Genomic DNA, 14,688 nt, shown 5'->3' with positions numbered 1-14,688 from the left:
GAGACCCCACATTTATTTTGACCCCTTTAAAATAAAATTATTAAACGAGGTAATATTATTTTTCTTGCATCATTTTTTGCCTGAAAACATATAGGATGGTAAAAAATATTTAATTTTAATTTTTAAAGAGGTTAGAATTTTTTTCTTTTGACCTATTGCATATTTTTGCAAATCCATGCGAGAAGTTGTTTAGAATGGTAAAATATGCATGGAAAAAAATTTTCGTTAAAAAATATTAAAAACTGTAAGAGAAGATCGATATTTAATATTCAAATCTTTAAATTTTGCCGAAATTTCGGAAGTTCTGAACCTTTATTTTTTCCAATTTGATGCTCTGAGTCGAAAAAACATAGTTAAAATTGACGATTAGCTCATTTTCATGGTAAAAACTATAAAAATCATGGCTTTTTGCATTTATTTCGGTATATATAAAGTATACCATAAAAGCTTCGAACTATGATTTTTATGGTTTTTACCACGAAAATCAGCTAAATGTCAATTTTAACAATGTTTTTTGAATAATAGCATAAAATTACGTAAATATACACAATTTGGAAAAAAATTAAAGATTTAAGGCTTTCGAAATTTCGGCAAAAGTTAAAGATTTGAATATTAAAAATTGATCTTCTCTTACAGTTTTTAATATTTTTCAACGAAATTTTTTTTCCTTACATATTTTACCATTCTAAACAAATTCTCGCATGGATTTGCAATAATATGCAATAGGTCAAAAGAAAAAAATTCTAACCTCTTCAAAAATTAAAATTAAATATTTTTGACCATTTTATATGTTTTCAGGTTAAAAATGATGCAAGAAAAAAATATTACCTCGTTTAATAATTTTATTTTAAAGGAGTCAAAATAAAGGTGGGGTCTCCCCTTAAAACGATTTAATTATTTTCAAAAAATATTCCAAATTCAATTGAGGCCTTGGATCGAATAACTCGCCCGACGCTCGGAGGAACGCGCAACTGCCAGTCAGTGAGCAGTGAGCGCCTCTGGGCCACTCACTGCTACCCGACTGGTATTAGCGCGTTCCTCCGAGCATCGGGCGAGTTATTCGATCCAAGGCCTCAATTATTTTCAATATCTATAGTATTTTCATTAAATTTCGCAAAAGAATTCAATTATTTTAAAAAAATTGATAAAATTCATTCAAAATTCAATTATTTCCATAAATAATAAAATTTCCAAAAAATCAATTATTTAACAAAATTTTTACACAATTATTCACAATAATTCAATTACTTTCACTAATAATAAAATTTTTCATAAAAATTCGATTTTTTAAACAAATTTTTGATAAAATTCTAAGCAAGAATTCAATTATTTTCATAAATAATAAAACTCATCGAACAATTTCAATTATTTTTAATACTATTTCAAATTAATTAATCGAAAAATTCAATTATTATCACAAATAAAGTTTTGGACCAGAATTCAATTGTTTTCAAAAATAATAAAATTTTTCACAGAAATTTTATTCTTTTAAACATTTTAATAAAATTTTTTTAATAATTCAATTATTTTTCAAAATTTTATTTTAAATACAATTTGAATTAAATTTTTATGAAAAAATTCAATTATTCTTTTAGATTTTAATAAAATTCTTCACAAGAATTCAATTAATTCAAATTACTCATTAATTTTTCTCAGGAATTTAATTATTTTTGAGAATTTTAATAAAATTCATCGTAGGATTTAATTAATTTTACAAGAATTGTTCAAAACATGTAATTATTCTTAAAAATTTAATTTTAATTCCTTGAAAAAATCAATTATTTTAAATACAATTTTAATTAATTTTTTTAAAAATAATTCAATTATTCCTTTTGGATTTTAATAAAATTCTTCCCAAGAATTCAATTATTTACATAAATAATTCTTCGAAAGAATTCAATTATATCGATAAATAACAAAATTATTCCCGAAAATTCAATTATTTTGAAGCATTTTAATAAAATTCTTTGTAAAATTTAATTATTTTTAAAAACTTTTCACAATTCAATGATTTTTAGTATCTACTATTTTCATAAAATTTCCAAACAGAATTCAATTATTTAAAAAAATTTTTGCAAAAATCTTCGTAAGAATTCAGTTTTTTTCATAAATATTAAAAATTTCTCAGAAATTCAATTATTTAAATTAGAATTTGCATAAAATTAGTCGAAAGATATCAATTATTTAAAAATTTTCATAAAATTCTTCGCAAAAATTCAATTATTTTTATAAATATTTAAATTCTTTGATAATAAAATTTATTGCAGGAATTTAATTCATTAGCAAGATAAAAAAGAAATAAATATTTTTGATGAAAATTAGGAAAAAGTCAAGAAAATAAAGTATAGAATGGAATTTTTGTCACTTTTGTGAATTGTCTAACAGGAGTTTTTTGGTCGTCAACTTTAATTTTTTGATAGCTCTATAGCTATAAAAAAATTAAACTAAACAAATTATACCTTTTTTAGTTTGAAAGCTACTTTTTGCTATTTTTTTAAAATTAGTTATCGAGTGCGAAGTCTGAGTTTATAAAAAATATAATTTATATCCAATTAAAAAATCCATATGTACTTCAAAAGTTTGTTTACCTATATAGATTATGGAATTTTTTTTGTTTTTTTCCTTAAACTTAAACTTTTTAAAAACTATTCCGGCCGAAAAAAATAGTCGACTTTGAATATGAAATATAATTCAAAAATAAAATTTTTTTCATATTTCAATATATGTAATAATAGTATTTTTTATTATAAGAACAAATTCTTTTATCACAGTACTATTAGTCTTTACAAAGTGAGTTTCATTTAAATAAAATAAATGAAGATTAATAATGGCAGTACTGGTACTTTGTACTGACACGTTTTTCAGTGAGCCTCGTCACTTTTTCCTTGCGATTGCTCCGCCAGCTTCAGACAGACCACTGTTCTTTGAGATCTGTGCATCATCGAATATCTTTAGACATTAACATTTCAAGAGCTACACCACCTGTAGCCAGTCCTGCAAGTTTCCTGATCAATTCTCTTTCGATACTTTTTCCGACTTTCAGGTATTGTTTCACTACCTTGGTGACAATATTATTTCTCAGTTGCTCTTTTGTATTCTTTGTTAAGGTAAGGGCAGCAACAACAGCCACGGATCCATTTGATTTGTCAAGATAATGACCTATACTCTCACAACTCTCATTCAGGACCTGAACTGTTTCTTTACGGTCGGTATTTAAGATGTCAGCTATGTCATCTATGCCTTCATCAGGGAATATAGCCTTAGAGAGTGGTGTCCTAATCAATTTCTTATCATCCAGAAATTCTGAAAGTGTTGCAATTGCACTCAGAGCAAGTAATGAAGCTTGGTTGACTGACAAGTCCATGTTCTGTTTTGTAACCTTATGGTTATAAGTTGAGTTCTTGTGGGTTGAAACATTTACTGTCTTTATGGTCTTCATCTTCATGGCTTCATTATTGAGAAATTCCTCTCTTCTTCTCAAATCGCTAGCAATTGTTTGATATTTTATTGCATCTTCCTTGTTGAGGTTTTCAACATCAAAACTTGCTGCTTGTGCAGACAATACTACCCATTGTTCATCATCGTCATTCTTAACCACTGGATGGCAATTAAATTTAAACCTCCAATTATTTTCAGGGTTATTCCTTTTTAACTGTCTTGAATATGGACCGATATCAAACAGCACCTTCGAAGCAAATAAATACTGCTGCATATATGTCTCCTTTGTAGTCGGTATCTTCTCAAAATCCGTACAAAACGTTTTGAAATCAGTTTTGAGTTGCTCATAGTCAAATTCTTTACCGATGCATTGATCTTCGACATCTTGGACACTGTATCCAGTCACCAACCAGCCGGAGTGCTGAGCATGCTGCGTTTCAGTTATTTTCGCATTCCAGAAGTGAAGCCGATCTTCTTCAGTCATCATGAATGTAACTACACTAAGTAGCACGTTATATCTTTGATCTGTAAGAAGTATTTCAGTATTGGAAATGACTCCATCATTTTGTAAGAAAGTTAAACTACTTTTAATTTGGGACTGGGCAGAGAGTGAATGTAAGGTAGTTTTGATTAGAGTAAAAGAATTATTTAATTAAATATTTGCAAAATAAACTATTGGGGATGATAAAGGAATAGTTGTAGATGAAATTTATGCAGTATTTTATGGGTCGTTTCGCGGGAGAGTTAAGGTTCATGTCTTAAATTTTTTTTTATATTTTGTTTATTAATAGTATTTTGGGTCCTAAACAACTGTACAAAGTATTAATTAAATATTTTGATTATTTTTCACGATATTTACATTGCAAATTTCTTGACATTTTTTTTCATTATATTATAACTCACTTATTTTTAAAAAAATTTTAAATTTGTTACGAACCTTTTATAATTAAAAAAACATTGAAGTTTAATAAAAAAATTGAAAATTAAAAAATATAAATTTTTTAAATAATTTATTACCTAATAAAATATTATTTTAGAAAAATCTTATTTTAAAATTTAAGATCTCATTAAAAAACCGTGAAATTTTGAGAATGGCATCTGTCTTTGTTTTTTAGTAATAAATTTGTCAAAGTTTTAATTGCACTCTCGCGCGCCGGCTAACAGTGGGGTTTTTTTTTACAATTCACTGTTCAAAAATGTCGACAGCCTACAATTTTTAACCAATTTGAGTGTTCTTTGTTTTAAATTAAAGGGGAATCCCTCGAGGCCGATTTATAAGATATTAATTGTTTATAATTTTTTATTTTAAACAAATTAATACAATTTTGTAAAAAGGACGTTTAATTTCTTATTCCGTTATTGCACATGATTTAAATCAGTTTAAAGTAATCCAATACCCAAGTAGAAATTTCCCTAGCTTTGCCCCATGATTAACTGTGGGCCATCCAAGTTTTGTAATTGGTATCTCGTCTTTTAAAATTTTTATCAGATCATTTATTTAGACATTTCTTGTCATCATTTGCATGACCCTGTTTGTATAAGTAAACACAAAAATTGAATTATTAAAATAACATCTTTTGAATTTTTTTGTGTCACGGATTTTCCAAAAATTTCGAAATTTCAACTTAATAATTCCTCGGACTCTACATTATTTGACCTAATTAGCTAAAAATTGTTATACTAGTGTATTTTTACAGACTGATTACAAAAAAATTATTTAAGAAAAATTTTAAAGAAATTAAAAAAAAATTTTTTTGTTTAAAACGATTTTTTCTTTTGATAATTGTTTATGGGTAAGGCTTTCTGAAGTGTACTCATGATTATTGAAGGGTATTTTAATTTTACTCAAACACTATATTTTAAAAGTAAATAATGATAAAAACAACACCTGAAAATACCCAGTAAACAAAAACTAATTGAAATAAATTAAAAAGAATTCACAAAGAGTTTCAGTGAATCCCGCTTTGTGACAAATACGAATTGGAGCTATATTGCAATTTTCCTGAATTCGTCAAACTGTATTGAACTTCCAAACCATTAGTAACTTCTATTCTTACTAATTCAATGGACAAGTTTTGGGGCCTTTAATTTTTTTTAATTCGTCAGCACGAATTCAATGCATGCCTTGGTCATTTCTTAATACGAATGCAAATTCGTTTGCACAACTTCAGGCAAATTAAATCGAATTCAATCGAATATACAAAGAGCTTGAATGAATCCCGCTTTCTACCAAAAATCTTAATTCATTTCAATCCGTTTGAATTAGTTTTTTTACTGGGTAGTTTTTTAAAAAAATTTGTTTTTTAAAAAGTTATTAACAATTTAATTTTTTAACACCTTTTTCGAAAAAAATGAATTACTTTTAAACTGATCCCTAACTAACAAATTGAAACCAATTTAACGCATATAACGCGGCAGTGCGACCGCCCGCGAAACTGCACGCGCCATGTCTTTGTTACAGCGCGTAACAAAAATGGCTGTAATTTGTAAATAAAATGCGGGCCCTAAAATCTTTTTTTGTAATACTTTCAAATTCTACCTAGAATAAAATGCTATAAAGAAAATTTAATTATCTCATTAAGAACAGGCTTAAAAAACCATCGGTACACTTCAGAATTCCTATTGTTTTTATATGAAGTGAAGTTAATTGTTGGATAAATTTTTTGAAAGGTATAGCATGTGCTACACTGACTGCATAAATCATTTTTCCATTTTTCTCCGTGTAGAGTCCGAGGAATTATTAAGTTAAAATTCCGAGATTTTTGGAAAATTCGTGACACAAATAAAAAAATTTAAAAGATGTTATTTTAATAATTCCATTTTCGGGTTTATTTAAACAAACAGGGCTTCCAGACTTCGGTCATGGTTGGATCCAGGAATAAGTTTCTACTTGGGATATGACCACCAGACAATTAATAAAACATAAAATAATTTATTTAAATTGTTATAACAATATTAATTAACAAATAGTTAACTTTGATTCCTCTCCACTAACAAATGTTTTTTTTCCATGAATAATTTTTTATTCAGGTTCTTTTGAAGAATATGTGTCTTTTCCTTGTTTAAAAAATAACTTATTTAAATTGTTATAAACATTATTAATCAACAAAAGTGAACTATTTCAATTTGTTAATTAATTTATTGTTTATTACAATTTAAATAAAATATCTTTTAAACAAAAGTGACGGCGGTTTTCACGTCAAATGTCCATCCAAAAAAAAAGTGTTGATGAATCAATCCCCAAATTTTTTTATGAGTTGTCCTATAAGTAAGTAATTTATCTGCCAAATATTTTTGAATTTTATAAAAAATTATGAGAAGTGGAGGGGGTAGAAGTTTTGAGTTTTGATGTAACACGCGATACTTCGTTTATTTATTGTATTTAAACGAAACGATGAAAAATAATTTTCGAATATGGTATCTTTAGGTTTTTTCATAAGCTTTCGATTGCTGTAGTCCATTTTAGAAAATTTTTTGATTTTGACCAAAATTTTTGAAAATTAAGAATAAAATTTAATTTTTTTCATCTTCGGGCTCGTTTTTTTTTTTTATTTTATTTTTATTGGAAAGCTGAGGTTTTTTCCCAAAAAATTGTTAATTTTCAGAAAACCGATTTTTTTTGTTTTCGAGAAATTAAATATTGAATATAGCGCGTCACGTTAGCGCGCGGACGCTCTGCGCTGCGCCGCTGTACTGTACGGTGCATAACGAACTTCAAATTACTAGCGACAGGTGAGTGACAGCGCAGCATAGTCTTATTCATACTACATTGAATTCATAGTTACCTACAAGTGAAGTTAAATAGAGTTTGGATATTTTTTTATTAATAGAATTTTATTTAGTTGTAATTAGATTTTTAAGGTAAGTTGGATTTCATAAATTTTTTGTTTTATTGTACATACAGGTGAAGTTAGATAGCGTTTCGGTGTTGGTTTTATTGATAGAAATTTATTTAGATTTAATTGGATTTTAAAGGTAAGTTGATTTTCATAAATTTTTTGTTTTATTGGTTTCGTTTTTTTGTGTTGTATTAAATTATGGACTTTGAAGAAAAGAAAAGTGTTTGGAGAAGTAAGTGCATTAATCCATTTAAAAAGAAAAATCACAACAAAAAGACAGGTTTGAGTTCTGTTTCTCAGAATTTGCAAGACAAGTTTCCAGAGTTACCGGAATGCTCAAAAATTTGTAAAGCATGTCAGTTTGACTTTTCAAAATTACCTGCTACATCTAACATTGAATCTTCAAATGATGGAATGTTTTCTCAATCTATAGACGAAGAAATTCCTTTCCAGTCTATAAATGAGGAAATCACTTCTTGTGAAAAATTAGAAACAGGCAGTGATTCCGATTACGACTTTCCTACGCCAAATAAAAAACAAAAGTTAGAAAACTGCAATAATGAATATTGCAAAGCAGGGATTACAACCTTAAATCAAATCAAACAAAAGTTTATGGAATCAAATTCGAAGTCTGAAAGAAAAACTTTACTAACACTGGCACCGAAATATTTTGGTCGTATAAAATTAATGAAAGAATTCAACTCAACTGAACGAGAAGCAAGAAGAGCTGTTGAATTAGCCAACAAGTATGGAATTATGACATGTCCAAGTAAAAAAAAAGGTAAAAGTTTATCTGATGAGACAGTGGCTTTAGTAAAAACCTTTTATAATAATGATGATATAAGTCGATTGATGCCAGGAATGAATGACTTTGTGTCCGTAAAACAAGATAATGGAAAGCGGGAACATGTTCAAAAAAGATTATTACTCCGAAATTTAAACGAATTATATGCAGAATTTAAAAAAGAACATGAAGGTGTAAAGGTTGGTTTCACTAAATTCGCGCAGCTTAGGCCATTACATTGTGTTTTCGCTGGAAGCAGTGGAACTCACACAGTTTGTGTGTGTTTATATCACGAAAATTTTAAGCTGCAATGCAATGCAATCGATATTGAATACTTAACCAAAAATTCAAATCTGGTTTTAAAAGATTACCGCGACTGTTTGAATTCCATTGTATGCTGCAATTCTTCTAGTTCTTGCTTTTTAGGTGACTGCAAAAACTGTCCTGGAACTAAAGAAATTAAGAAAATTCTAATTGAACTCCTCGACGAACATGATGTAGATGAAATAAAATTCAATTCCTGGTTGCAGACAGACAGATGCACACTCCAAACTATTATTATGACACCCGATGAATTTGTTGAAGATTTTTGTAAACGATTGGAAAAATTAAAAATTCATGATTTTATAGCAAATCAACAATCACGTTTTGTTAAAGAATTAAAAGCAAAATTGTCTCCTGGCGAGTTCGTGATATCTTGTGATTTTGCTGAAAATTATGCATTTGTCGTCCAAAATTCTACGCAATCGTTTCATTAGAACAACAACCAAGCTACAGTATTTACTGTAGTTTGTTATTTTAAAATAAACGATGAAACTAAGCATAAGAGTATGGCGATTATCTCAGACAATCTAACACATGACACTGCTGCGGTTTATTCCTATCAAAAAATAATACTTGATTATTTGAAATCAAAATATGAAGTAAAAAAAGTGTATTATATAACTGATGGAGCTGGTCAACAATTTAAAAATAAAAGCATGTTTGCTAATCTTTTAGCACATGAAAAAGATTTTAATATTCCAGCAGAATGTCATTTTCATGCCACGGCTCATGGGAAAGGAGCTTGTGATGGGGTAGGAGCAAATTTGAAAAGGGGAGCTGCACGAGCAAGCTTGCAAAGTTCTGGCAAGGATCACATTTTGACTCCTGAATCGCTATTTCTATGGAGCAAAGAACATTGCAAGGAAACAGAAGTTTTTTTCAGTAAGAAATCAGAGCAGGAAGTAGATTTTAAAAAAATAGAAAAACGATTTCAAAACGCCGTCACAATAAATGGAACAAAACAATTTCATGTTTTTATACCTGCGAAAGATGGTAAATTACTTCTGAAGAAAACTTCGTTAGAGACAAAATACGATGTGTTTGTGGAATCAAAGGTTGCCAAGAAAATAGTTCCAAAAAGTGGTTCAATAAAAGGTTTAAAAAAAAGAAGTTCAAAAAGGAACCAGAAAATAGTCAAAGGCAAAAAATAAATATAAATGATAATAACATGATTTTGTAGCCTTTTTATTTATTGTTAAACTTTAAGAAGAAAAAAAAACATAAAAAAAATGTAAAAAAAAATTAAAAATATATAAAAAAGTAAAAAAAAATTTAAAAATATAAAAAAGTAAAAAAAAATAGAAAATAATAATAAAAAAAAAGAACAATAATGCAGGCATTATACTATTTTAATGGCAGTCTCAACCCTGTAAAATGCAGAGAGAAGTTCAAATTACCTTTTATAACTTTTATGATCTTTACACACCGTACAGAACAGCGGCGCAGCGCAGAGCGTCCGCGCGCTAACGTGACGCGCTATATTCAATATTTAATTTCTCGAAAACAAAAAAAATCGGTTTTCTGAAAATTAACAATTTTTTGGGAAAAAACCTCAGCTTTCCAATAAAAATAAAATAAAAAAAAAAACGAGCCCGAAGATGAGAAAAATTAAATTTTATTCTTAATTTTCAAAAATTTTGGTCAAAATCAAAAAATTTTCTAAAATGGACTACAGCAATCGAAAGCTTATGAAAAAACCTAAAGATACCATATTCGAAAATTATTTTTCATCGTTTCGTTTAAATACAATAAATAAACGAAGTAGCGCGTGTTACATCAAAACTCAAAACTTCTACCCCCTCCGCTTCTCATAATTTTTAATAAAATTCAAAAATATTTGGCAGATAAATTACTTACTTATAGGACAACTCATAAAAAAATTTGGGGATTGATTCATCAACACTTTTTTTTTGATGGACATTTGACGTGAAAACCGCCATATATTTAATTTAAAACAAAGAACACTCAAATTGGTTAAAAATTGTAGGCTGTAGACGTGAGAGTGCAATTAAAACTTTGACAATTTATTTCTAAAAAATAAAGACAGATGCCATTCTGAAAATTTCACGGTTTTTTAATCAGATCTTAAATTTTAAAATAAGATTTTTTTTAAAACAAAATCTGATAGGGCTCATGCTTAAACATTAAAAATAAATATTATTTCATAAATAAATTATTTAAAAAATTGATATTTTTTAATTTTTAATTAAAAAAAAAAAAAAAAAAAAGTTCTTAACAAATTAAAAAATTTTTTTTAAATAAGTGAGTTATAATATAATGAAAAAAAATGTCAAGAAATTTGCAATGCAAATATCGCGAAAAATAATCAAAATATTTAATTAATATTTGGTTGTTTTATTTAAATGAATTTTAGAGATTTGTATTATTGCAGTGAACTAAATAATCTTTTTTCAATTTAATCAATTTCAAAGATAGTTAATAATATATAATAGAATATAAAAAATAAAAACAGAATAAAATAAATAGAAATAATGAGCTACAAAATTGTTACTAAGAAAAATAAAATAAGCAATTTTTCCCGTTTTTCTAAAAATAGTAGAATTTTGTAATAAACGACTTAATTGACAAACCGTAATTGTATATAATTAAAACAAAATGTTATTTTGAAAATATTCGTATGAAATATAATATACAACAAATTAACTTAAAACTAGTTAAACTGTTAGAAAAATATTGAAACTTCTCCAATTTACAGAAAGATATTTTTCTATCTATAAAAATGAGATTCAAACTCCTCGTATTTAAAAAAGCAACTTGTTTACTTGTTCGTTCAGTTGATAAAATGGAGAAAATATTAAATTTGTAAATAATAAAAGATATGTTCCTAACCCCTATATAAAGATAAGAAGATATTTTAGATCAATTAAAATAAAATGTTACGTCCTATGAACGTGTCATAAACTATTTTAATTTAATAATTTATTATTATTAAATAATTATTTCAAACCTAGACTCTACTCTAATAGTTTGGGAATACTTTCGAATTGAACATAGGTTACAATTTTAATTCTTTGGAATTGTTAAACAGAAATAGATTTTTAAATAGTATAACAACTACATCAAAAAGTGTAAGAGTATATTCAAAGTTAGAAAAGATGAATTTAATAAGTTTTATAATAATTTTAAACTTACTTTTTATTTAGCAGTCGAAATCTCTTTAAAACTGTTTCTCGAACGTGGAATAATATCTATTGTTGAGGTGAATTTGGCTTGAAGCGATTAGTTGAAGGACTAAGTGTAATTTTTTAATTTGAACTTAAAAGTATGAACTGAATTGAAAGATTTGAATTTTTCTGTGTGTATACTGGACTGAAGTATATTTAAAAAAAATGAACTTGGAAACTAACGAAATTTTAAACACGAACTGAACTACTTATTTTTCAAGTCAATGACTGAATAAAATGAAATAAGACTTCTTTTTTTCAAGTTGAAGACTCAATTATGAATGAATGAATGCATGTCTATGCTCTTGGAGTTACTGTTTTTAATGTTTTGTCCCCACTAAGATTTTTGGGAAAATATTTTTAAGGTAGTGGAAAAAGAGGTTGGATAAAATAGTTGGATTGGTTTTCCGGAAGAAAATGGTAAACTTAGATAAGTTATGTCTTTAAGGAGATGTACTCTACGTCAGTATCTTTCCAAGCCCTAGTAGAAAAATTTGGTGGCGCTAGCATGGTGCCACTCTCGCGTTCCATTGCGCTGTAGTGGCGCTGAGAGCATTTGAAACACTTTTTTAGTCTAGCGCCTTTCTCGCATTCTGCTCGCAGTGCTAGAATGAACATAACCTCACCTGCCAAAACTTTATTTCGCGATTTAAAAGATGATTCTTATGTCATTTCTTTTGACGAATATAATTAAAAAAATTGTGTACACATAAAAAACATTTACTAATTATCTGCCTGCAATGAAATTTAAACGTATTTGAAGATAAATACACATTTCGTTTAAAGTTATGGTAATAGATTTTAATTCAGAAAACGGTAACCTATTCTTAATCCCAAGCCTAATCAAAATTTTGATCATTATTTGCTGTATAAAATTGTTTTTAAATATGGAAATTTTAAGAATAAATTATTATTAAATTTCCATAAAAAATTATTTATTTCTTCACAGTAACAGTGTCAAAAATAGTTACACATGTTAAACATTGAAATTAAAATTTTTGATATTAACCAATTCTTTTATAATAATAATAATAATAATAATAATAATAATAATAATAATAATTGAAAAAATTAAGTTCCTATTTAAAATCAGTAAATCTTTTCTGTCAGGTCAATTAAAAATAAAAAAAAATAAATCTAGTTTGAGGTTATGTTTTCTAATTCGAATGGAGAGAAATTAATAATATATTTGATCCATAAAAAAGTATTTATTGTTATTCTTGGTGATAAATCGTTAGATTAATTACTTAAAATATATTTAAAAATTTTCTTGGAGGTTGAATAAGACATTCATATACTAAAAATTCTTTTATAAATAAGTGTATAAATTAACGAATGAACAAGAAATTTATAATGCAATAATAATTTATATTTAAATTTAATACAATTACAAATATATAAATACTTAGAATCCTTTTCTATTATTGTTTTTAAATGCCACAATATTCTACAAGCAAACATTTACTTTTACTTTGAAAATAAAAGCAAACACCTTTGACAGTTTATGCAACAGAAATTTGAGGTTATGTTGCATTCTAGCAAAAAGTGCTCGCACCATTCAAGGCGCTAGAAGACGTCGGCGAGATAAACTGCCATGCAAATTCCAGTGGTGGCGCTAGCATATATCTAGGCTTCCATTAAATTCTTCTACCTGGGAGATAGTAGGGATATTATTCCACGTTTTTGAAATTTTACAAAATATTATTATAAATTTAGTTAATAATAATTTTACATTATTTTTCATAACGTAGTTTAATTATTTATAATTTTATAACATATTTAGTTTTTTGGATTTTTATTTTAACATGATTTTTAAAAAATTAGTTGAATTTTGTTAAAGGCGCTCGCACAGCTCTACTGCCAGCATGAGAGTAAGAGAGAAAAAACATGAAATTTGAATTTTCTGACTTACTTACTCTCATGTGTTACCATGACAACTATGCATGCATTGGCATGCATGCAGAGCTGTGAGAGCGTCTTTAGGGGTCAGTCTGGGTCTTTTGCACGTATTTTGAAGAATTTTTTTTCTCATAGTGAAATTTATTTAAACATTTTAAATTTTTTACATATTATTACACATATATTAAACTAAATAAAATTTCTTTCTATATTTTTTGTTGTTAATAGCCAAGAAATGGCGACTATAAAAAAAATCTCGGAAATCTGGTTGACATGATATCTCCACCCTTCTTTTGCAACTAAAATTGTTTAAAAACAGGTTAAAAATTATGATTTTAGTTCAGGCTGTAACCACTTACCTATATTTTAATAATCCGTTTGAATTTTTTGATTCCGTCTGTTCTGACTAAAGATATCATGTCAACCAGATTTTCGAGATTTTTTTTTACAGTCGCCATTTCTTCGCTATTAACAACAAAAAATATAGAAAGAAATTTTTTTTATTTAGTTTAATATATGTGTAATAATATGTAAAAATTTTAAAATGTTTAAATAAATTTCACTATGAAAAGACTGTCCCCTTAATTAACAATTGGTTGTTTCTTATTATTCTAGTGTAGTCTATTGAATTATTAATTAATAATTTTTGATAGTAAAAAATTATTATTAATAATTTACAATTTTTGTTTGAAAATTAATTATTTATGTTAATGATAATGTTTGTCATTTATTAATTTTAATTATTATTTATTTAATTTATGTAATGTTTAATGCTTTCATTTTTAATCGATAATAAAGATTATTTGTTAATGTTTGTTAACTTTAATCAAATGTTTAATAGTATTTATATTTAGCAATATGTTTAGGTATAGCTATATATACCGTGATCATACTCAACGTATGGAGTCCCTAATGGGTCTTTAAGTTATCTTATTTGGACTTAGCACAGTACAAATTGCTTTGTAGAAAACATTTCTGATGAGTCAGAATGTTTGGTTGCTACTTTTATTTAGAGAATGTCAAAGAATACACTGAGAAAAATAGATATTAAGCCTTATTATCTAGATATTAATGGTCAATATCTGTGACAGTGAACAATGTAAACTTCTTAGATGTTCAAATTTAATATCTAAGATATTGGAAAAAGACTTGTTCAAACATAACCTCACATTTACAGATTATACTTTTTAACATCTGAGATATTATAAACCATAACATC

General features: G+C 26.8%; 1 protein-coding gene across 1 annotated transcript; it reads right to left on the bottom strand.

Annotated features, from left to right (window-relative positions):
- Nucleotides 1-2,888: 2,888 nt before the first annotated feature.
- On the bottom strand, nucleotides 2,889-12,242 carry LOC122503195. Its single transcript, XM_043613648.1, has 2 exons — nucleotides 11,539-12,242; nucleotides 2,889-3,963 (listed from the first exon to the last, which is right to left on the bottom strand). The coding sequence occupies exon 2, from the start codon at nucleotides 3,923-3,925 to the stop codon at nucleotides 2,939-2,941; it is 987 nt and encodes a 328-aa protein (XP_043469583.1). The 5' UTR covers nucleotides 3,926-3,963; nucleotides 11,539-12,242; the 3' UTR covers nucleotides 2,889-2,938.
- Between the last annotated feature and the right edge of the window lie 2,446 nt (nucleotides 12,243-14,688).

This window comes from Leptopilina heterotoma, unplaced genomic scaffold (genome assembly GCF_015476425.1).
Source record: "Leptopilina heterotoma isolate Lh14 unplaced genomic scaffold, ASM1547642v1 Lhet_247, whole genome shotgun sequence".
Lineage (NCBI taxonomy): Eukaryota > Metazoa > Arthropoda > Insecta > Hymenoptera > Figitidae > Leptopilina > Leptopilina heterotoma.
The sequence above is the reverse complement of the archived record's forward strand: the minus strand, read 5'-3'. Positions and strand labels throughout refer to the sequence as shown.

Bases quoted from the DNA above. Each gene is read 5' to 3' on its own strand.
- LOC122503195 (XM_043613648.1), bottom strand. From the start codon at position 3,925: ATGATGACTGAAGAAGATCGGCTTCACTTCTGGAATGCGAAAATAACT.